At 39.7% G+C, this 24,581-nt stretch overlaps 1 protein-coding gene across 1 annotated transcript in view; it reads right to left on the bottom strand.

The window, feature by feature from the left end:
- Window positions 1-24,581, bottom strand: part of afdna (afadin, adherens junction formation factor a) — a 102,258-nt gene that overhangs the window by 27,287 nt on the left and 50,390 nt on the right. Inside the window, 9 exon segments of the mRNA XM_037751373.1 lie at window positions 9,699-9,779; window positions 13,917-14,023; window positions 14,786-14,984; window positions 15,254-15,397; window positions 16,313-16,578; window positions 17,553-17,647; window positions 17,847-17,992; window positions 21,509-21,529; window positions 23,526-23,731. Of these exon segments, the coding sequence (XP_037607301.1) occupies window positions 9,699-9,779; window positions 13,917-14,023; window positions 14,786-14,984; window positions 15,254-15,397; window positions 16,313-16,578; window positions 17,553-17,647; window positions 17,847-17,992; window positions 21,509-21,529; window positions 23,526-23,731 (1,265 nt within the window).

The raw sequence follows: 24,581 nt of genomic DNA, 5'->3' as shown, positions 1-24,581 counted from the left end.
TGTGTAAGTGTGTGTGTCTTGTAAAGCAGAGGCCGGGGTTACACTCGGGTTAATAGCTCTTACTGTTTGCGGGTCACATGTATTAACCGTTTCATCAGCTGTAGTGCAGAAGATAAGAGTTTCTGCAGTGTTTACTAAATTAAATTCTAGACTTTTTAAAATTGCATAAAATTGCATGTTAAAACCTTTTTTTCCTAATACAGGTCAAAAAACAGCAAGGACAATAAGGCCTACAATTATTTGTTAAGTACATGAATTTATTAAGAATTATATCACATTTTTGTCAGTAATTCCCAGCTGTTTATAACAATAAATCTTAATAATTTATCAAGTAATGACACATGGACCAAGATAAGCAGCAGAAAATTGACAGATGGATTAACTCATTAAAAAAATAATCAAGAAAAGTTAATTTAAGTTTTTGCTAAAAATGACACTATTATGACTTGATGAGCTTCACAGCTACTGTGGCTGGCAGTAACAACAACAACAACAGTAATAATAATAAAAAATAATGCATAACTAATAATAAATATTCCAGAGCGTTATTAATTTTGTTTTGTTATTTTCAAAATGTATTTAAAAATATAGATATTTTAAAAAGTAAAAAAAAAGGTTAATCTTGAAATTGGAAACAGCAGTTGAGAAAAAAATCTCGGTTTAAGGTCCGTTTAGTAGCTGTTCTGTAGCTTTGGATCAAATCACATGATGTTCATCATCAGATGAAGTTCTTTATTCACTTTTTCTTTAAATAAAATGGAAAATTCAACATTGCCAATCATGTGATATGATCAAAACCTCCGGGACAGCTACTAAATGGACCTTGTGGTGAGATTCTGAACATTTCCTGTTTTAAATTACTTCCATTGCTCTGTCCCATAATTAGCAGCTAATTTGTGTTTTCTCAATAGTTTTTAATCATCCACACAGCAGATTACTGGCTCTTTGCATGAGAACTTTTGTTTGTTTGCTTTCCTGCTGCAGGAAACAACTTTTGAATATGCAGGGACATAAAAATCTGGGTTCAAAAAGGTTCAAACCGATCAGTTTGTTATAAAATCACAATGAGCTTTGTGTTGCCTTCATATTGAGTAAATGAAACAAATGCATTCCTGAGCTTTCACATTAGGGCACATATTTCTGCCAAATGTGTTTTGAGAGTGGGTAAAAGACGGACTATGAATTGAGTGAATAGAGACACATTATACATTTGTCACGTCCTCCATCATCCACAGATCTGCGTCCCAGTTTCACCAGTACAGACGGACAGCGGAGACAGCAGGCCTTCAAACTATTTGACCCACAATGTCTCAGCTCTCTGTGTTTTTGTGTGCGTGTTCATGTAATGAGGCTGGATTCATGCAGGCACGAATTTCCTGCAAGTGACATTAAGATGAGAGACGGACAGTGAATCATTCTGACTGTTTTATGTCTGTTGTACATTACAGAAGACTTTAAAGAGCCTCTTGTTTCAGATGGAGCCACAGCAGCTCCATGCACTTATCCAGAATGGGGGACTGGGGCGCCAAATCAGGCTCCAGAGACACTTGTGGGAATTCCCTGAATCCCCTGAGGATGTTCAGAGGGGCTTTTAGCAAGTTAAAGGGGTCCCAGAGGGGGTTCAGAGGGGCCACATGTGCATGTGTGCTGCATCAGTTTGATTTTACCTGAGTTTGTAAAGCTAAAGTAGTAGTCAAAGTTACTATGAGCAACTTTTAACTGGTTATGAAACAGTCTCAATTTAATAATGATGCGTCTAAATGACCTATATACGTAAATGAGACCATCAGCAAGAAAATTGGCTATTTCTATATAGTTATTCTTGATGCTGCTGCCTTCGACCTGAAGTCGGGAGCAGATCCGGTGACAGAGGGTGTCTCAGCGCTTTCCATTCATTTCTTATGGAAAGGAGGAGAAGCAGTCGCCCAGTGCATGGTGGGAGTGTTGTGGCAAGTTGGAGAGGGTCTGTATTTACGTGCCTGGCTCACGAGACTTGGACCAAGCTGTCAATCTAGGCAATGAAATAAAATGAAACGAGATTCAGCAGCGGCATCTATTTCTATTTCTCGCCTAAAATGTTTTCAGAAGTAGATTTTGGTGGATTGTTTGGACGGAATAACAGAAAGTTTACGATCAATCAGGTGCATTCCACGTAAGCATACGTCACCGCTTGAACAACCAGTTGAGTGGAGCAGCGCGTCCCCTAGTGTCCTCGCCGGACCTGGTGGACATGTACCGCTGTATTTAACATTATAGACATGACCACTGATTATTTGTGTAACGATTTAGCCATAAATTCACAGACTGACCACACACAGTCTAGCCATATACTCGGTTTGGACCTTGTTTACCTAATACAACCAGAGATGACATTTCAAAAATGGGACTCTGTCCATATTAGACTAGCAACTTTCTTGGTAGCTTGTCTTTAAAAAAAGAAAAGAAAAAAAAGAAGAAGATCTGGTCTTGTGTTGGATTTTGCAATTAGAGATGCTGTTGATGCATGAATGTGGTCCATGACCTCCTCACTGCTTCACCAACTTCTGACATAAAAAAAATACTCTGCTCTTTACTGTATCCAGGTGTGATGCTGTCATGATATTTCAAGCGAGGGGAGGCTACCAGCAAAACTACAGGCAAAACAGTGTTATGGATGATCATTTCTTTCTGCCCATCACCCTGACTAGCAGCAGCAAGGTGCAAAGACACACAGCTTAACATAGTCATAACAGAAAAATGTAATTATCTACATGTACTGTAACATGTACAGACTTTCTGCCATGCAAGCACAGAAGGTAATGTATAGGCAGGCAAACTGTAAAGACATGTTGAGACGTGTGCACATGTAGACACACGGCAGGTTTGTTGAGTTATTGAAGCTTTAAAACTAGCAGCTGACACCGGGTTGAGGGTCAGAGTGAAAACAGATGTGTTGCTTGTCAACTAATCAACATAAAAACGCACCTTTTTTTTAAAAAGATTTACAAAACATCAATGTTAGTGTGCACATGCCTCTGTTTATAGAAAGAAATCTATTAGAGTAGCTGGAATACCTGAGGGACAGCTTTACTGTTTGATTTACTGTGTTTTAATGGACAGCTTTGGTTCTTTGAAAGCACCCTGACACAACAAATCAAGCGCACCTTAAAGCAGCCAGGTCTGTATTAAGAGAAGGAATGGCCTGAAGGAGTCTGCTGCTTTAAACAATCTCCCCACCAAATGCTTGGCTCCATGACTTTTAATAACGAATTCATTCACCTCCTCTCATGTCAGGATACACGTACTATCAGACCTTTATGCTCTCTGCTCAAATCTTGAAGTGGTTACGCTTGAATTATATTTGGATATAACTTCGGCGTGGACACAATTCTACCAATTTCCTGAGGTAAGACTTGTTGGCTGCTCGCTCTAAATCCCCCTCTGAGCACGAGCCTGTAAAAGAACTAAAGAGATCAATGGCTGCATAAAGTGTCTTTCACTCTCTTCAACAAAGCTCACCGACCACCGCTACAGAAAAAGCAAGTAGAAAAGGTTGTACTGAGAAAAACAAGTAGGACTTGAATGATGTTATTCTGATATAAAACAGAGACAAAGCACATTTTTGATTAATTGATATCATCAAAACACCTGAATTTCCTCTTGAACACAGTCTCTCTTCCTGAGACATAGACCATGTAAATAAATGAACCAGAATTCTGAAAAATGTGAATTATACAACAGGTCTTTGAGTGTTTCTGTGTGGACAGCAGAGTCAGAGTGATGTGACATTTCTGCGGCTGACTCACGCTGAGACAACTGACCTCTGCAGCAGATCCACAGAAACAAGAAACTACCACTAATGCAGGCTGGCGACGCACCGAGATTACAACGTTAATACGTGTCAACCTGCTCTCTGTGGTTATAAACCACTTATCCATAAAGAGGCACGTTAGAAGCTAGAGGTGTTCAAAGGCCCTGCACACACACACACGGTTATTTTCATTTTAGGGGATTAGACATCTTCTCAGGACTCTGTGAACATGTACAGACTGTGGGTGATTGACATCTCCAATCCTTCATTCTCCTATTTCAATTTAGTTGTTAGAACATTTAAATCCTTAAATAATCTGCAGTTCATAACTGCACCCAGCTTCAACCTGAGAAGATGTCTGATCAGCCCGACAACACCTGTGTGGATGGGCAGATGCTTTCATGCCATGACTTGGGGAGGACTCAGCCAGGCATTTGTTCGTTCTCAGCTGTAACACATGTCTTTCAGTTTAATTAAAGGCATTTAAGGTTATTCGTATTATTAGTAGTGTTGTTTGTATTGTTATTGAATAAAAAACATTTCCCATTATATAGTTTGTTCACCAGAGAGCAAGTTGATTTTTTTTAACTGTAAAATGTCCCGCTCAGTATATATTTTGGTCCCAATTATTTAGAAAGAAAAAAACAAAACAAACATACTTTCAGCAGATATATCGTTATCTGAACTCCCAAATATTGTTAGCAGTATCACTTAAAAAAATCCACTATCTGTGGGGATATAATTTATATCATTGGGTATCGTCTATGTGTTGGGAAACACCGGGATCTGCTGAGGGAACTCCAGGATTCAATTGCAGTTTCATCAAAGTACCAGTCCTCTGATAACCTCAGTAGCCGTTCAGACTGCAGAGCTGACCACAAACAATAACAAACCAAGTAACCTTTTTCCTTTTCATCATGACAAAATCAGCAACCAGTGACATGAAATTTTGGACGACATGGAAGTTGCTGTCTAAAGACCGCAATTGGTTCAGCTAGTGAGCACAGAAGAAGGCGATAACTCACTTTTCCTGCAAGTATGTCTCCATTTTTCCACACAATCCTGCCAAATTGTGATTCTACCACAAGATTAAAAAAGTCTGTTAAAATGAGCGCCAAGATGTACAACTGTTCTCTTCCACACACCTTGTAAACACCTCCTGGCCGCAGCTTTACAGGAAAGCGAGTGCATGTGAGTGTGTGTGTGCGGTACATCCTCTCATTGTTTCAGGCCTCACAGGGGGTAAGTCTCTCATACTATTGTTCCACTTCTAGTTCAATTCAGTCCGCTAACAAACAAAAACACATACAACCAATACTTCAAACACACTGTGGAAGCAAACAGAGCAACTTTCCAAAGTCATTCATGTCTATCTACCTCAGTTCAGACTTTGATTCCCATTTTAGCGCTGACTGCATAAATCAAACAAAACTGCTTTCAGAATTTCAGCAATTCCACACTTTGCACTAATTTCCTCCAAGGTGTTTTTTGGTGAAAGGAATTGTTGGAATAGTAATTTTACTCAATTTAGTGCTTCTTGCGGCATTGCATATACTGTATAAATCATATATCTTTTAAGTCCAGCTCAATCAGGTGAGTGTTTGCCAAGAACCAAAGCAGAATTAAACTGCAGGATTGTTGAATGGAGTTTGGTATGAAGTTCTCTCCTGTATGAAACGTTTTCATATCTCTGAGAAACCTAGATACTGCAAATTTAGCTTCAGAGGGAATGTTCTGTTCTTTACAGCGATAGATAGATACATGAGTAAACATACCAATACAGGAGCAGGAGGAGGAGTTTTGCCAACTCCCTACTTTCCTCTGGACAGCTGGGAGCTGAGCAATACAATACCATTAAACACACACACATGTGCGTTTGACTGATAAAGTGTTTTTAAGGATAGAAATCTATTCTAACTCGCAGCAAATTCCTCCACTCATTTGTTCCACAGGGAGAGACTTACACAACATGAATATAATGCATGAAGTGTTTGTCGTGTTTAATGAAGCTACAGATCAATCACTGCAACACCTGCTTGACAAACTGGATTTACTACTGTGGGTTAATACTGAAGTACTCTGCAAACACTAGTTTCATCATAAAAAGAGCAGTCAGATGTTGCCTAAAATGTTTACTGTTACTCTAAACCCAGAATACGCACACTGATATATATAAAATACTATTAATGCATATTTCTGCATTAGATTAAAGTCACATTAAAGGGAAAAACAATGACCAGATGACGTCTGATTATTAAAAAGATGGTATCAATAACGTGTCATTAAATAGCTTAACGTTACTGAGCACATTGCTCCAAAAACATGTGTGTTTTTACCATCTGTGTCTCATGTGTGTACCTTAGCTTAAACATTAGCAGAGCGGCCCTGAAAGCAAACAGAGACGAGTGACAAACCAGAAGGCCATCACACTGGAGGGTGCACGATAAACCCACAGTGTGGTTACATTGCTGTCATTCACAGTGTGTTCAATATTCACTTTCCACCCTGGACCGCTGCGTTTTGAATAAAGTCAGCGTATTAAGGAGCCCCGGCAACAAAGAGGAGGAGAATCACAAGATGAAGAAGATACAAAGGAATCTGGTTTATCAAGAAATGAGGGAACAGAACAAACTCTTTATCTGGCTGGCATGTGCACACCCACATTCCAAATCACTTTTTAAATTTAGCTCCTTCAAAGATAACACCAAAGAAACGTCTAGAAATGAGAAGAAAATGTACGATAAGTCTGTTTATAAAGCCCTGTTACCTGGTCTTTCCTGCCCACCACAGAAAACCACATGTTGCAGCCGCTCGTCAGCGTCGTCCAGACCAGTTCACTCTGGGACGTCCAGACTGGGACACATACATAAATGCACACACACCTCCTTTTATCCCACAGAGCGCTTCAACCTGCTAACGTGCACCGACAAGTTCAAAAGCTCTCAATTACACCGGCTGGGAGTAATCCATTCAGCTGAACGTCTACGTGTAAAATCACTATTTACGGCTGGGAACGTGGGATAAAAAAAGTAATGTGAATTCCTACGTGTGTGGCAAAAAGTAGTGGAAGTTTAGTGCAGGTCATTTTAAAAAAAAAAGTTTAGTGGAAAAACTCCTATAAAAACGAGTTTAAAAAAAGCTGCAGAAATTCCAGTAAAGTCCTCCACGAGTTCCTAATTGCAGGGTTTGTTAAGAATCCAGGTGGCGATCCAGAGGTGAAGTGTCGGCTGGGACGCCGGCTGGTCAGAGTGAGGTGGAGCTCCACTGCAGCTCCACCAGGCAAATATCACACACACACACACACACACACTCACTCACACACGCACACGCTGAGTTATATAACAGGACAGAGCTCAGCCCAGTTTACCGAGAACTCAAGCAGCTGTTTCACAAAATTCTCTCTACCTGCCTTTCCCATCCCACACACACTGCTCTGCCTCCTCATTCGTCCACACAGCTTTGAAAATAAACAGAACAAGGAGGTTTCCTCAGTACATCCTTCCTTCCCACACACACACACACACACACACACACACACACACACACACACATAGCCACACAGGAAAGCTCGCGCCTTCAGCAGGAAACTCACTCTACTCTAAAGAAAGAGAGAAAGAGCCCTTATATTTCGCACAGGGAACAAATACTATCGGTCTGCCTCACGCACTTAATCCATTTCATCATTAAAAAAGTAGCAGCGAAGCACAAAAACAGGATGCAACACATTGAGACGGTGCATCAGCCTCACATACGCTGGCCGGTAACGAACCTTAGCAACAAAACGTAACACCCAAATCTATCTGTTCGTTGATAAAGAGCGGGAGGAAGCAGAATAGACCTCTACATGATAAGATCAAGGTTCCTACATCTTTTCCTAAGTCAAATTCAAGCACTTTTCAAGCACTTTTAAAGCTTTTCCAGCAGTTTACAGCTGTGGGAAATTACATATTTATATACATTACATACACTACACTGATTATTCACTTCCTCATCACATTTAAAAAGATGTTATTGTGCTATAAACAACCAATTTAGGTTTCGTGAGAGTATTCTACAGAAGAGTGACAACAAAGTTTTAAAACATGTAACCTTTCTGAGCCAATACAAAACAATTGCTAGAGAAAGAACTTCAAATTCAATAAAATCTTTACTGAAAATGTGCAAAATAAGAGTAGTCTTTGAGGGTAGGCAATAAAATGTGTATAAAATATTGTGAAAATCAATGCAAGCTGATAAAAAAAACTGCAATATACAACAAAACAGTGCAAAAAATATAAAATACTTTACAGTGAGGGACCATCTAAGGCCTCAGCACAGAATTACGTAAACCTTCCAGCTTGTGAGTGCACGGCTTCCCCCACGGGAAATTTGTAAGTCAAAGTGGACATCCAACTGTGCTGCTTGTTTCTTTGCCGTTTTAAATTTAAATCCAAGTGATATGGGACATCGTGGTGGCTCTGAGGTCCATACCATGCACATTTGTGACGCTAAAGAATGTAAAACACAAATGTAACACCAGGTGGTCTGCACTGGCAAGTGGAGCTTTTATGAATGTTATGGAAGAACGAGAGTAATGATGATTCATTTATCCTTCGTGGTGCCATCAAGCTGCTAAATGCTTACGATGAGTCAGCTGATGATCAGTCTTTCATATAAAATTTGAGGGTGATGATGGGGATGTTTGTTTTAATCACCCATGATTGGGTTGGATGATGACAGCTGGTTCTATCCAGGTTTTGCGTTACTCTCTCACTTGGTGGACATTGTTTTATGTAAATTTGAATGGTGGCTTTCAGAGTTTGTTTTGTTCTCTGTTTCACCCGGCTGCAAGACTAATGTCCCCTAGGTGGGAATAAAGTTTAATGTAAAGCTGAAACAGTATTTTTGTGTTTTAGACTGTTGGTCTGACAAACTGCTTGGGACATTAGTTGCAAAAAATGAAGCTGACATTACAGAGTTTGCAGTCTACAGAACGGCAATCTGTGTGCAGTGATGTTGATTTTATCCAGTAGATGCCGTCATTGTGCACATCGGTCATCGTTTTAGACACAAATAATCATTATTTTGTTTTAATTTTGGGGTGATTTGGGCGGAGGGAAACCTCTAAAAAGACATCCATCCTAATTCATCCTACTCTAATCTCCTGTCCTTCTCTGGTCCTTTAAAACTTTCGGTTGATCCAATCCAATATGGCAAAAAAAAAGTTACGTTTTTCACTGTAAACATAGTTGTGTATGTTTGCCAAGATTGCAGCTATCATGGGGGAAATGCATGAATCTTAATTCATTTTTCCTGATACCATAGCTGCCCTTTTGGGGAATCTGTGCATTCTCTGTTAACGTTAAAACACAGTGGTGATTTTGTATAATTTCCCCAGGTTTTGTCACTACACCAGAGGTGTGTGAATGAATAAACAACATGGACAGACAGTGATACATAGTCCCACCCTTCACACCCACTCCCCTCTAACAGCAAACTAAATACAGAGCGTTTTTTGTCCAGGAGTCAACCAGAGCTTTCTTTGCCGTGTCACTGTTTAGTCTCTGCGCTGCTGTCAGACTCAACAATGAAAGGAGTCTATTTAAAACAGCAGCCTTATTCTGCCAGCACTGTGTCGCTCAGCCTCAAACACACACTCATACACAAAAATCCAACGCACTCCGTCTCGACAGCCAAGATATAAAGTTATTTTGGGATATCCTGTCAAATTCGTGCCAATCTCTCACACTTCTGCTTCAGAAAACGTTTGAAAAATATATGACTTCTGCCTTGAAAGAGAAGTTTTCTTACAAAAAAAGTTTCTTGAAAAGCTCAGACAGTCTCAGATCTGCTTTAGTTCGGATTTAACACACACACACACACACACAGACAGACGCGCATTAACACACTTCCAGGTGGTATTTCCTACCTTGGCAGCAACGATGCTGAGGCCCATGCCGTTGTGCTTCTTCAGGGTTACCGTGACAACCTCCGGGTCTTTCCTCATTGGCTGAAAAGAGAGATGGACAGGAAGGACAAACTGTGAGTGAGGATGAAACCTCTAAGATGTGTCTGTAACAGCCTCAGGGGGAAATAGAGCGAATGTCCTCTAGTGTTGTGTTCCCTCCGTCTGCCTCTGAAACCAGACTGGAGTAAAAAAAAAAAAGAGGGAGGGATGAGAAAAGGGAGGGAAGGAATGAAGGAGGGATAAAAAGGGGAAAGGGGAAGACCACAGAGGAACCTGTGGTCGCTGGAACCCAGTCAAGAATGAAAACCACATCATGGCTACCCACACACACACACACACATATATATATATATATATATATACACACACACTGCAGGGCTGGGTGACTGGGTGGGGAGAAAGACAGAAACAAAGAAAGAGAGAGAGCTACCAAGGTTTCCCACATCATGAAAAAATATTCGGACAAAAGAGGCAACTCCAAAATAAGTAAGCTCTAAGTCAGACTTGTACAAACGTATGTCTGCATCATAGTGTGTATTTGTGTGTATGTGTGTGTGGACAGCCCTCTTGCGTAAATGCAATCTGCAGGAACACCCAGAACCAAACAAAACAACAACAACCGCACAACAACTACTGCTGCTACGACAACACTAGATCTACTCTAAGAGACAAAACAGACTACAATTAAAACAGGACCGCACCAGTAGCTCAGCCACAGCTACACTACAATGACATCCCAGCTGTTACTATGACAACCAGAATACAAACTGTGCCTGTCGCACAAATGTTTTTCTGGTTTTTTTAAGTGGAAAATGTACGACAATATATAGCAAGTTACAGTATATCATCAGTAGTAGACGCTTTAGAAAACAGAATATAAACAGAATTATAACCTAATAAAAGATTAAATAAATAAATAAAATAGCTAAAGGGGTCTCTTCTATTAACTCTAAAGGTCTTCCAAATTACATATGGACATGTCAGTACTGTTTTAAAAATGTGAACCCATCCTTTAAGCTTCTTTTAAAGCTTTCTACCTGCCGACTTATGTAAGGCTTTTATTGTAAAGCAGGTACAGCTTTATGCCTTTAGCGACTACTAACTTTCTGTTACTTAAGAGTGGGTCTACATAAAGATTTGGACATTTTTAGATCTTTTTTTTGTCTGCAGGTCAGTTTTAAATCCTGCAGGGGAGGACTGAAAGAAGACAGCCACCATAGTGGTAAGATGCACAAATATCAAACCTCCATCATGTCACCAAGGTCACATTTGAACTTTATAGCGCATGTATCTCAACCATATGGAAATATAGTATATAAGGGTTATGCCTTATGGAAATACTACCAGCAAGTGGCCCAAAAAGTAAATATATCCCCAACTCTCTCAATCAGGATTTAAATGGTAGTTAACCAAATAACTGCTGGGATGCTCTGTCCTGTTAACAAAGTGAGAAGGATGTTACAGCCCTGATGACTGACAGTATAGCTACATCCAATCCATGCACAAAGGAAATCAATGAAGACAATTACAACATTATAAATAACCACGTGACTACTTGCTAAACTAAAGTGCGGGTATCGGCACAGACTATAAAGGGTGTTGCTCTGCATCCTGGGGCCCTCCATAAACATAGACAAAGATCTTCATGCTGAGCTTCTACTCCAGTTTGTTCCACTCTTTGAAAACTGCCTCCCAGTCCACACAACGCTAACATATCTACCAATCAAATGCTTTTTCAGCAGTCAGCAGTGATATCAACGTCGTTTTACTAATGGCTCACAAGCCTCGTTATAAGTGGGAACCAAAAATGAGATATCTTCCACAGAGATAAACAAAACATTCATTTTGGAACGACTACCTTTCCTTTTGAATCAAAGCAATTGTTTCAATAAATATTGTTCATATTCTTAATGTTCTGCATGTAATATCGACCACATCTAAACTATGTAAACACACGCTGCATTATATCCACCACATGAGCACTGCCCCGCCCCCCCCAACCAGTCTGCCTGGACACACACCATTAATCAAAGTGTGTGTGTGTGTGAGTGTTTGTGAGAGACGCTTGCATTATGTCGAGACTACAGTCATGAAATAGTAGAGCAAGGATAAACAGACCAATTACAGAGGAAGTGGCTCTGTGTGTGTGTGTGTGTGTGTGTGTGTGAGAGTGTGTGTTTGTGTGTGAGGTCTATCATTTACTAACTGACTGCTGCAGTGTGATTGGTGTTGATTAAATTGTGTATGTTTGGTGTGCGTCTGTGAAGGTTGTTATGAAAAGTAAATTGCCCCTTCTGAAGCCACTGTAATCACTGCCTTCCTACCGGGAGACCACACACACACGCACGCACACACACTCACTCACAGAAACCTCTGGACCCGAATCAAAGCAACTTCCAGGTTTAAACTTTTCTAAAAATAGTCAAACTATGTGAGGAGTGCCGTTATATCGTCTGCAGCTCCGTTTCTGTTCAGGAATTTTACCTTTTTTAGTCTTAAAGTCACCTGGAAGCTGATCCATGTTTTCATTTTGACTACATCCTGACTACTTGAATCTCCCTTAAACCCAGTAAATCCTGTATAATCTACACCTGAATTATCCGGTACTGTGGAAAGGAGTTTAGCCAGAAAAGGTCAACAAGAGCAACTGAAGGCAGCTTATATAACGTTGATGCATACCAGCAGTTTATGAAATCCATATTAGCCATTAATGAATACTTCAGGTTAGTAACTTAGGTTAGGCTATATTTTACTACAAATCAACCATATCAAATCCTTGACAGCTTCCGAGGTTTCCGAGGTCAAGTATGAAATCTGAACTTCAGCTTTTAAGCGGGTGAGAAGTTCTTAAAATGCTCAGAGAAAATGTAATTTATTTCAAAACTAGAATTACCACCTTGTGGTTGTATGCCTCCTCCAACCAGTGAAGTTGCAGTTTACATCCATCACGTCCAAAATTTCATCACTTCATCATTTTATCCTGTTAGACGTTTGTGTGAAATTGTCATAATTAGAATATGAATTCTTGAGTTATGGCCAAAAATGTGTTTTGTGAGGTCACAGTGACCTTTGACCACCAAATTCTAATCAGTTCATCCTTGAGTCCAAGTTAAAGATGTTTGTGCCAAATATGAAGAAATTAGCTCATGGCGTTCCCGAGATATCACTTTCACGAGAATGGGACGGACGTGAGGTCACAGTGACCTTTGGCCACCAAAATCTAATCACTTGATCTTTGAGTCCAAGTGGACGTTTGTGCCAAATTTGAAGAAATTCCCTTCAGGCGTTCATGAGATACCGCGCTCACAAGAATGGTACGGACCGACAACCCGAAAACATAATGCATCCACGGCGGCGACAGGCGTGGCCGGAGGCATTATGTTTTCAGCTAGTTGCCGTAAAAAACTGAGCAAACGTCATCTTCTGAGGAAGATTGTGAAATGATTAAAGCTCCAGAGAAACTACTAAATGGACCTTGAGATTGTTTTTTCAAGCAATATTGGAGGTTTTCGCCAAACCACAGTGAGATAAAACCTTGTGAAGCTGTTTCTTTTCATTCATTTCATTAATTCAAAGCATCCATCCCCAAAAACAGCCGTATTTACTCCATTTAGATTTGGCATGTGAATATAAGTTCATCTTCATTCTTCAGCTGGAAGTATTTTGGAGCAGTCTGAAGACAATTCAGCTCACTGATTGAACAACAAACACTAACCAAAGAAAAGTCATCTCACTGCAGCGTGGAGAGAAGAGTGTTGAAAAAGCAAAGCGGCGTCCTGAAGTTACTCTGCAGACACTTTTTGTGGCCGTCTAGCTGTCAGATCTACTGTATGTCTATGAGTCAGCATTACTAGATGTGCTCAAAGTCCTTTACCTGGGATGCCCCACTGCCCTGACACACACAAGTACACACACATACAGAGTGGTAGAGAGAGAGAGAGAGAGTGGTAGAGAGAGAGAGAGGTAGAAAGAGAGAGAGAGGTAGAAAGAGAGAGAGAGAGAGAGGTTGAGAGAGAGAGAGAGAGAGGGAGGTTGAAAGAGAGAGAGAGAGAGAGGTTGAGAGAGAGAGAGAGAGAGAGGTTGAGAGAGAGAGAGAGAGGTTGAGAGAGAGAGAGAGAGAGAGGTTGAGAGAGAGAGAGAGAGAGAGAGAGAGAGAGAGAGAGAGAGTTAATGTCCTACCATCTCAGAAGCGTCAGCAGCAGAGAAGTGGCTGTCGCAGTCAGCTCCTTCAAAGTGGACGGTCCAGGTACCAGGTGCTCGGGCGTGGGGTACTAACCTACAGAAACCTGGAAGATGAAACACACATTTTAAAGTACATTTTCACTGAATCAGACATCTAAATTCTGTAAAAGCTAGGGCTGTCAATCGATCAAAATATTTAATCGTGATTAATCACTAATTTTGTATCTGTTATCTGTTTTTTATCAGTGTGTCAGTGTGCTGACTTGACTATGACTTGCCCCAAACTGCATGTGATTATCAGAAAGTGGGCATGTCTGTAAAGGGGAGACTCGTGGGTACCCATAGAACCCATTTTCATTCACATATCTTGAGGTCAGAGGTCAAGGGACCGCTTTGAAAATGGCCATGCCCGTTTTTCCTTACCAAAATTTAGCAAAAGTTTGGAGTGTTATTTAGCCTCTTTCGCGACAAGCTAGTATGACATGGTTGGTACCAATGGATTCTTTAGGTTTTCTAGTTTCATATGTCAGTATCTTCACTCTAGCTTTAAAATGAAGCCTGCTACAAAGTAAAAAAAAGGAAGTTGCATTAATGCATTAAAGAAATTAGTGGCGTTAAAATCAATTTGTGTTGATGCGTTATCCATGTTACATAACAATTAGCTAAACACATTTTGACTGGAGCACCACCAAAAATAATAAAATACAGTGAATCAAGTGTAACATACTGCACATTCTTGCACAAAAGCCAGAGTATATAAACTATTTGATAACTAAATTGCATTTATCTAAACAAGAAATGTAACAGTCGATTCTTTCTCAACAGAATTTCTTTGTATTATTAAATACTGGTCCCATTGTCTTTACCTCTCTGCAGCAGCGGCTCCAGGAAGTCCTGCAGGCCGTTGGGGAGGCTGCGCACCACGTCGCAGGAGTAGCCGTCCTCAGGAAGGAGGAAGGGCAGCTGGAGGTCGGGATCCTCCTCCAGCTGAACCTCTCTCCCGTCACTCCTCGCCAGCTCATCTGCTGTGTTCTCTGCCACCGCCACCACGTGGTCTGTCAGCTCCTGTACACAAACACACAACCAGAGGCAGCTCACATATCAGACAACCAGATGGTTCATTACATCTAGAAAACATCATATAGAGTAATGGCTATTTCAACATCTGTGCAAATCAGATTTGTTAAACAGCTGACTTGTGTTACATAAAGCTGACGTTATCTAACAGAAATAAATGTATGTACATCATAACTCTTCTGATTTAAGTTTAGAAGTGATGTTTCATTAGCTGGATTTTTTTCTATTTTGAGTGTGTTTCAGTGCTTGTGACTTACAGGCGGGATGTAAGGCTCGTCTGGAGCACAGTGGTAGTTGGTCATGAGGGCGTGGAGCTGCAGGGAGTTGAGCTTAAAGCAGGTGTTGTGGATGGTCTCCACATCCTGCATGGAGTATTTGTCCATGGTCAGCAGGGTGGTGGCCTGGAGGACACACAGAAAACAACATGTCAATGAGCCACATATCTTTTATATTGTATAGATATTGTCTGTTTGTTTTCTGCCTTCTCCTACATGTTATTGTTTAATCTGCCTTAATGCTTTTTGCTTTAACATATCATTATGAAGTAAATGTTGATTGCACAATGTAATGGCTATAGAATAATGACACCATCAGTGTTTAGATCGGTTCCCTATAAGCCTCAATTTCACTATGCAAATCTGTCTGCCACCGGGTACGATCTCCCGAGTAAATGATGGCTCCATTTACGACACAAAGGAAGTGATTGTGTAACAAAAACAGGACGAGGTTAGCTCTTTGCAGTTCACTTCTTAGATATAGAGTTGCTAAGAGGGTCTGAAAAGAATGAGAGATTTCTGCATCTCTGACACAGACAGACTGTGTTCGTCTCACTGGTGTGAGAAGGCGAGGCGGTGCCGTGTTCTTTCCATGCATCACTTGAAATTTAACAATACAATAATCAGAATCTGATGACAGGATGTTTGCTTATATTGCCACGGAGACGCCCGTGTCCGTCAAATCTGATCAAACAACTCTCACGCAGTCCTGAAGAAGCAGATGTGCTGAGATTTTGAATGTTAAACTCTTAAACATTGATACCTTACAAGGACATTTTCTAACTTTAACTGTTGATTATGTAGTCACAAATACTGGATGTTATGGATAAATACAGTGCATAGATCTGGTGTCTTAAACACCGAATAAAAAAAGGGAAACAAGATAATTATCACTGACCACTGTGGAAAAAATTAAAAGCACAGATAAATCTTAAAAAAATGAAAACATAGATAAATAAAATAAAATCCATGAAACCTCTCAGTGTCAGCATCTCCTCATGTCCCAGCACACACTTCCCACGTTCCCCTCTATCCTCTTACCTGTACAATTCGACTGAGGTGGCAGTCAGCGGCGAGCTCCAGACCCTGTTTCTCCGCCCAGGCCTCGATGTGGCTGAGCTGCTGCCGGAGGATGGCCCCCCAGTAGTGGCAGCACAGCCCCGACTCGGTGTCCGTCACCAGCTTGTTGAAGAGCCACATGTTGATGAAGTGGAAGAGCTGCGAGAAGAGCTGGATGGTCAGGGCGGCATTGACTCGACACCGCCGAAGCAACGACATCGCCCCCGTCAGGGTGTGCAGGACGTCCTCTGGAAAGAGACGGAGGAAGAGACATCAGACGTATGCTCAATGATGGCCAACCATTACTTTCACATTAGGACAGTTTGGACAGCTGAGAATAGGAGACACACATGAGGCTGAAAACAACTCTCTCATCCTCTTTGAGTGTCTTGACGCCTGGGTTATTACCATTTCACAAGGCAGGAATCCATACTCTCTTTCACTCACTCCAGTGTCTGTGTAAAATGTTTGGCCAAAATTCATAGAGGGTTGGCCAGATAAACAATTTTTGCCTTTTGACTGAAGGAAGGCACTGAAGGTACTGTTTCTCTAGTTCCCACCATGAGGGTTGGGATACACCCAAAGCAAAATAGGATATGAAAAAAATAGAATTACCGCCTCTGGGCTGTATGCCAGTTTACATCCATGTCTGTCGAAAGTGTCATCACATCATTTTATCCTGGTAGACATTTTCATTGTGTGAAACTACCATAATTAGCATATGAATTATTGAGTTATGGCCAAAAACGTGTTTTATGAGGTCACAGTGACCTTTGACCACCGAAATCAAATCATTATCCTTGAGTCCAGGTGGATGTTTGTGCCAAATTTGAAGATATTCCTTCAAGGTGTTCCTGAGATAACCCGTTCACAAGAATGGCGCGGACGTAAGGTCACAGTGGCTTTGACCTTTGACCAACAAAATCTAATACATTTGTGCCAAATACGCGATCCTGAGATATTGTGTTCACGTGAATGGTACGGACGGACAACCCGAAACCATAATGCCTCTGGCAACGGCTGTCGCCTGCACGGAGTCATATTAAAAAAAAATATATTTTTATCAGACTTTTCTCAAATCTTGACTTATTTTCCTGGTGAAATATTTGACAGTTTTACATCTTCAACCCCAAATGCAAAAACTCTAAGAAGGAAAAATCACTCTGGTTGAAATGAACTTAAAGGGGGGCATTAATCATCATAGCATGTGTTTGTATATTACCGATCTTGGGTCTCTGTGGATTATGCTCCTCGGGGTCGTCCATGAAGGCAGGCATGTAGTTGTTGAGATCAGCCTGGAGACAGTGGACCAGGTACCTGCACACAGCACATTACAGCTTAAAGACATCAAGACTTCATCAAACAACAGAGAAGCTCTTATCCAATCATCTGTCTTTGAGGGAACTTAAAGAGTCTTTTCTATCTTGATTACCGTCAGTAATACATCATCCATGATATTCCAGATTCCCACCCAACATCCACTCCCACAACTACACAACCACACACACAGACTGACTTGAAAGCCATCTGGACCAGATGGGCGAGGATGTCCTGGGCGTCCAGCGTGACGCGACTCAGGTCTCGGTCCTGCTTGATGAAGTTGAGCAGCTCGGAGGCGTTGGCCATCCAGAAAGCCAGCGCTCCTGCGATGTTCTTCTGCTTCTGTAACGTACCAACCAAAAAAACATAGGGAGGAAGTTGTTAGAGCAGCAGGACGAAGGAGAAAGGCTGAAGAGTTAAAAAGAAGGTAGGAGAGGGGTTTTCTGTTTGAGTGGCAGCCAGAAGGAGCAGTTGTTACTTCAGGGATAGACTCATGCCCCGCCCACCCCTCCCTCTAAGCCAACCCGGTGTCGAGAGGAAGAGTGGTCATCACTGTCACAAGAAGACACTCAATGAGGGGGTCTTCATTTTTTGATTTCTTCACCATTTGTATTTGAGCTCTCAAAGATTTTGCTGTATGACTTCATGAGAGACATTAGTGACCACTCCTTTTCCCTCCCAGACACCAACTCCATTTACCAGGTCACCAGACACCAGCCTCCTCCACTAACTAGATTTCTTTTTTTTTGGTGTGTTTAGACTGTAGACTTACACTATGGACCACATGCATTCACACTGAGAGCAACAGGATCAACAAGTGACTAGAAGTCCATTCATTTCCAATAGATCAGAATGACATAAAGGGACATTTTTGTGGTCAACTGTTAACTGTTAATCCATTTAACATTGATTTTAAAACATCTATCTATTGTTAAGATCGAAATTAAGCTCTAAGGATATTCATATTACCTATTCCACACTTGACTTTCTTGCCATGAGTGTGATGAAATGACTGATACCATTCTCATGTCTCATGTTAACTTAGCTTAGAGACTGGAAACAGGGGGAAACAGCTGCTGGCCTGGCTCTCTCCAAAGGAAACAAAATGTTTCACATTTGCATACTCAAATTTTTTGTTAGAGTTTTCTTCTGAGCGCCAGCATCTTTTTCAATTGTTTCCAATGAGTAGAGAGTCTGTGCAGCCGCCGGGACGCTGGGATGAAGCGCTCCCCAGAGCCCTGCAGGTGCAGACACTATATGGACTTACATCTCATTTGTTTACTAATGACAATTTGTAGATTTATGGGAGGGTTAGGTGTGGAACTATTTCTTGGTTGGGAGCAGTGATTTCCTGGATTAAACAAACTAAATCTGACGTGTTAATAAGTGATTTTGGGCGGATTTTGCAACGTTTGGACAGAGCCAGGCTAGCAGTTTCCAGTTTTTATGCTAAGCAAAGATTAACTGCTGACTCCAGCTGCATATTTGTCATACAGACATTGACATTGGTATTGATCATCTCATCTAACTCGCTCATTTAACTCCTGAAAAGTGTATTCCCCAGAATGTTTTAGTAAGTATACCCTTAGCCTATCAAAATAAAACATTTTAAAGGATAATAAAAAAGCAGTTGAAGACACATGTGGGGCCTTTTGTAACTCTGTAGCTGCACATTGCCGCATAAATGTAATTACAGCCTCGTGCAGAGTAACGTGATCTAGTAGCTTGCAGCAGCAACACACTAAGCCAGGATAATGATATGAGAGAATAATTAATGACATAATTATCTCAAATGGCCAACACCGAGCTGATGATATCAGACTTTTAATAACGCTCCATATGTCAGTCTACAGTCTAAAGGACAGTTTGTTTTCTGGTCCTGAGATGAAGAGGGAGGACGGAGCTCAGTGTGTGAGGAGCTGATTGGTTAATATCCCCGCCACTCAGAGAGGGAGGGATGTGCGGAGCTCGCTCCCTTGCACTCATCTATCCCCGCCTTGAAAAAAACATAATACAAATCAAACAAAACAAAACCCCTTCATTCAGAACAGCCAGAGAATGAGAGATGGAGCCAAGTGCATCCAAAACGAAACGTGACAATAAAACATTTAGGAAACACTGAAAACACAGACGGATGGTCGAACATGTTAAATGAACTTCCAAACAGACAAATGAAGCAGAGGAGGTGGAGGAGGTCGGAGGGACGCGACTCGTCTCTCATCCACACTGTCGAGTAGGAGAAGCAAGACGTGATGTCACACAAGGTGGATGCCAGAATTAAAGATGGAGCAATGGTGGAAAAGAGTGGTTGCTTTGGTTTCGTTCTGTTTTTTTTGTTTTTTTGTTTTAGTACCAGGCAGGTCCGGGAAGCTGAATGGAATTAGTTGGGTTGATGTTGCTGTTGTTGCTTAGTTTTCCAGCTGTGGGAGGACGCATTATTATGGCTTAATTTTACATTTCTGTTAGAATGGAGAAAAAGAAGCAGCAGCAACAATGAAGGGCTGGTCAAAAAAAGCAGACAGAGAGCAGTAAAGAAAGAATTCAAAGAGAGAGAGATTCAAAGAAAGAAGCCAAGAGGTTGATGAGGTTGGGCGACATGATTTTACATTTTAAATCGTTAACAGGGTATCTGGTTTGCCTTCAAAGGAACCTCAGACATTGTGACAGATTGCAACTATACAAAAACAACTATTTCCTTGCGACCATAAAAAAAAAAAAAAAAAAGATTTATGCTGCCTTCAAGTACTGCCGTAAATATCCGAAATAAATGTGCACAATGCAACAAATGGTTGAATTGGTCCAAATGGTCACCAGGAGTTAATGTTTAAAACACAAGAGAATAGAAATCTGTCAACAACAACTTATGGTTTAAATAATGTATAAAAATATTTTCTATACATAATTTGTCTTATGAATATAATTGTAAAATCCCCATGTCAACACATTTATATTTATATTTATTTATCTTTTAAAAATTGATATCTGCTTTTAAAAATATGCTGCTTTAGAGTACATTTGAGTGAGCACATTTTCATTTCCATCAATCAGTTTGTAAAGTATTTTACAGTACATGCAGAGCTGCAATTTATTTTACAATCAATTAATCTACTTATCATTTCTTTTGGTTTAGCGATCAAACAATTACTTTACAAAATGACAGAAAAAAAGAAATAAATGTTTCTCACAATTTCCCAGAGCCCAAGGTGACGTCTTTAAATTGCTTATTTTCTCCAAACAACAGTTTGAAACACAAAGTTATTCACCTTATAATGATATAAAACAGAGAAAAGGAAAGAAATCCTCACATTTGAGAAGCTGGAACCAAAGAATATTTGGACTTTTTGCTTAATTAATGACTGTAAGAATTCAATCATTAATTGGTTCAGCTCTAGCTATATGCAATTGAATTTCAAAAACCAACTTCTTTTTCATCTGTTTAAATAATAATTTTACAGATTTATATTCCTTTTGGCTCATTTCACATCTGGCACAGAGAAAAGGAAAGACTGAAATATTTTTTTCATAAATGTGCTGAGAATGTATTCTCATATTTCTTACTATTTGTTTCCTTGGTGAACTGCTAAGTAAATAAAAACAATTCCTTTAAGTAGGCATGCATTTTTTTTTTTTTTTAAGTTTAAGTTTCTTTAAAGGCAGAAAATTGAGTCCCAACATCTACCGGCTGGGTTACAGATTTTAAATAACATGAATGATAATTCAATTCATTGTCAAACTTGAGATATTTAATCCATGTCGCCCACACCGAGAGAAAGAGAGAGAGAAGGAAAGAAAGAGAGAGTGAGGGAGGTAGACGAGTCTGTAGCAGCCGTATCATGGTGTGCTATTGTGCTATCCTACCTGATCCCCTTCAGGAATCTCCTGGATGGAAGAAGGAGGAGGAGGAAGAGGAGGAGGAGGAGGAGGAAGAGGAGGAGGACACGTTCACAGGACAGAGAGAAAACACGTCAACAGCTACAGTATGGACACAGCCATGTAACACACACACACTTTGACACAGACATGGTCATGGTTTACAATGTGAAGACATCTTGAATCAGTTAAAGAACATAACTGAAGGTCATTTGAGAATTTTTAAAGCTTTTAGAGATCTCTTTAATGTCCGCTTAAAGGGATAGTTTGGTGTTTTGAAGAGGGTTTGTATGAGGTACTTTAAAAAATCAATATCAGTTTAAGTGTACACTATATTTAGAATATTTTCACTGCTTTACTTTGCTGTCAGACAGCCCTTTACGACAGGGAATAGAAGCTGTTATATATTAATTGTTTTTTTACTTTTGTGGTACATTTTACAGGTTTAGTCTAGAGTCTATTCTTGAGACTTATAGAGTTTTTCAGTTCTGTATACCAGCTAGAAATAAAAGGTAATAAATGAGCAAAGTGTAAACAGGAATGGAACGAGTGTGAAGGTGTATAAATGTGAGCAGGGTGCATTAAAAAAAGCATAAAAAGGTAAATGAATCCTTGAATAAACTAAAGTCATTAACATTTTACCAGTATACATTCTGAGACAGCTGTATAATTACCACAAAATGGGACCAACAATAAAAATAAAATCAGACTCTGCACTTCATTACATACTGAAAAATCTGTTGGGATTGCATTACAGCACAAAACAGGAATGTTATGAGGGAAAATTTGCCTAAAAGCTTCCAGTTTTTGAGTAACTGGCGAGTAGCAGCCTCTTTGTGGAAATGTGGTCTCAGTATAGAGGAAAACCAATCTAATAAAGTATTTAAGTTTAAGTTACTATCAGATAATGATGACCTTGTTCTTGGTGATAATGCAAAGTTTTAATCACACACTGATGTTTAAAAAACACCGCATGTAATCCATTTAGGGAGACATTAATAAAGTAATGCAGTTAAGACATTTAAGGATGCAAAGCTCTGGAAAAGCACGAGTCTATCTCCAGCATCTCACACAGCAAAGCTGGTCACAATCATCACACTATTCAAGACCTAGTTCTTCAAGTTCTCAACATCCAAAAATACCCCGTTTTTAAGCCTATTATAAGCCTATCTGAAGCAGGAAGGTTCAACATCCCCATATTCCTCAGAAGCTAAAAATATTTCCCCGAAACTCTATAAAATCCTGCTACACACAGACTGAAATAGATTAAGTCTTACTCCATTCGGTGTGTGTGTGTTTTCTTTAATAATGTCACTGCATACCAACGGCAATGAATAGCTTCCAGCTAAACAAATAAAAGTGAATGGCACTAATAAAAGAAGAAATGGCATTTTATTAAGCCCTAAGCTTAAGGAGTGCGAGTGGGTTTTTTTCTCCATAATCCTCCGATCTACAAACTACAAAGTCCTGTGCTGCGCTTTTTTAACATTCATAACATTTTGTGTTCATGCAACATTATAAGTTTTATTCTGTTCTGAAAGTTGTATGTAATTGTTGCCTAAAAACTCAGCTATCATATTAGCATCCATTCCAGCTCTAATGATCAGCGATAGCTCTCCGCTAGCTGAGGTTTAGCACACTCTATGTTGCGTCATAGCAGGCTTCACACCACGAGCATTAAACACTGATAGGTAGACAAACATAAGACGAGAGCACACACTGGTACAACAGAGGTAACTGTGGAGAAAAAGCTGCAAGAAACATACAAACACGTATACACACCTTACACAACTACAGGGGTAGTTTGTAAGCAAACAGTAAATGGGGGGAATTAAGCATCAAACAATTCAAAAATTTCAACACAAGCGAGTGTGAAATACATAAATAACAACATCATGAAGGAGCAGAACAAACTGAGATAATTCACAAATTAATCAATGAGATTATGCTCAAATGTGACAGAACACACACACAAAAAAGAGTTTAGAAAAGAAGTGTTACTGACCTGGATGACGCCCTCCATCATGCTCACCATCTTGTTGACGATGGCGATGACCTTGTGCGTCCTCTCAGATGGCGACATGTCGGGCCGGTAAGTCGGCGACAGGACGTAGCGGCAGGCCATGTACAGGACGTAAGTGGGCGAGAGTTTGAAGTGGACCGTGGAGCTGTTGGTGTAGTTGATGATGGCCGACAGGAAGGTGTCTTCAGCTGGATGGACACACACAGGAAACCAGATAATTAGGCCACTCGCATATATATATATATATATATATATATATATATATATATATATATATATATATATATATATATATTTTTTTTTTTTTTTTTTTTTATTTTTCTAGCACCTGTTCTTACAATGTGCGTTCTTCACATGGATTCCCACATGCTCTTTTTAAATGACCTTTAAATATTAGTTGATCTTTTAAATGGCTTACTTTCTCTGCTACGCTAAGCACTTTACCCTAACCTGTATTCTTTTTAATTAAATTAGTGTTTCCTGTTTTTATACTTTTTTAAATGTAAAGCACTTTGAACTGCATGTCTTCCCAACGTCCTACCACCTTGATCAGAACACACCCATCTTCGAACTCAACTACACAGCTGTAAAGTTTTGTGAAACTAAATAAATGAATGAATAAATAAATAACTCAATATATAAATAAATATGTCATAATATTACAAATAAATGTAGTCATTAATTAATTGATAAAATGTAACATAAATTGATTTGGTTTTAATTTGCTTTTTTTTTTTATGTATTTACCCTTGTATTAAATCCTTTATTTATTTACTCTTCTGTTTAATTTCCATTTTTATTTATTTATGGAATTATTAAAAAAAAAATGTTGATGGATGATGGATAAATACATACATTAAAAGAAATACATACCTTTAAAAATAAATAAATAAAAATATGCAATAATAAATACATTCATAAAAAATAAATATATAAATAAATAAAAGTGGAAATTAAACAGAAGAGTAAATAAATAAGGGAATTAATACAAAGGTAAATAAATAAAAAAGCAAATTAAAACAGAAATATCAATCAGAA

Source organism: Sebastes umbrosus, chromosome 18 (genome assembly GCF_015220745.1).
Source record: "Sebastes umbrosus isolate fSebUmb1 chromosome 18, fSebUmb1.pri, whole genome shotgun sequence".
Classification (NCBI taxonomy): Eukaryota; Metazoa; Chordata; class Actinopteri; order Perciformes; family Sebastidae; genus Sebastes; species Sebastes umbrosus.
This window is presented reverse-complemented; position numbering and strand designations above follow the sequence as displayed.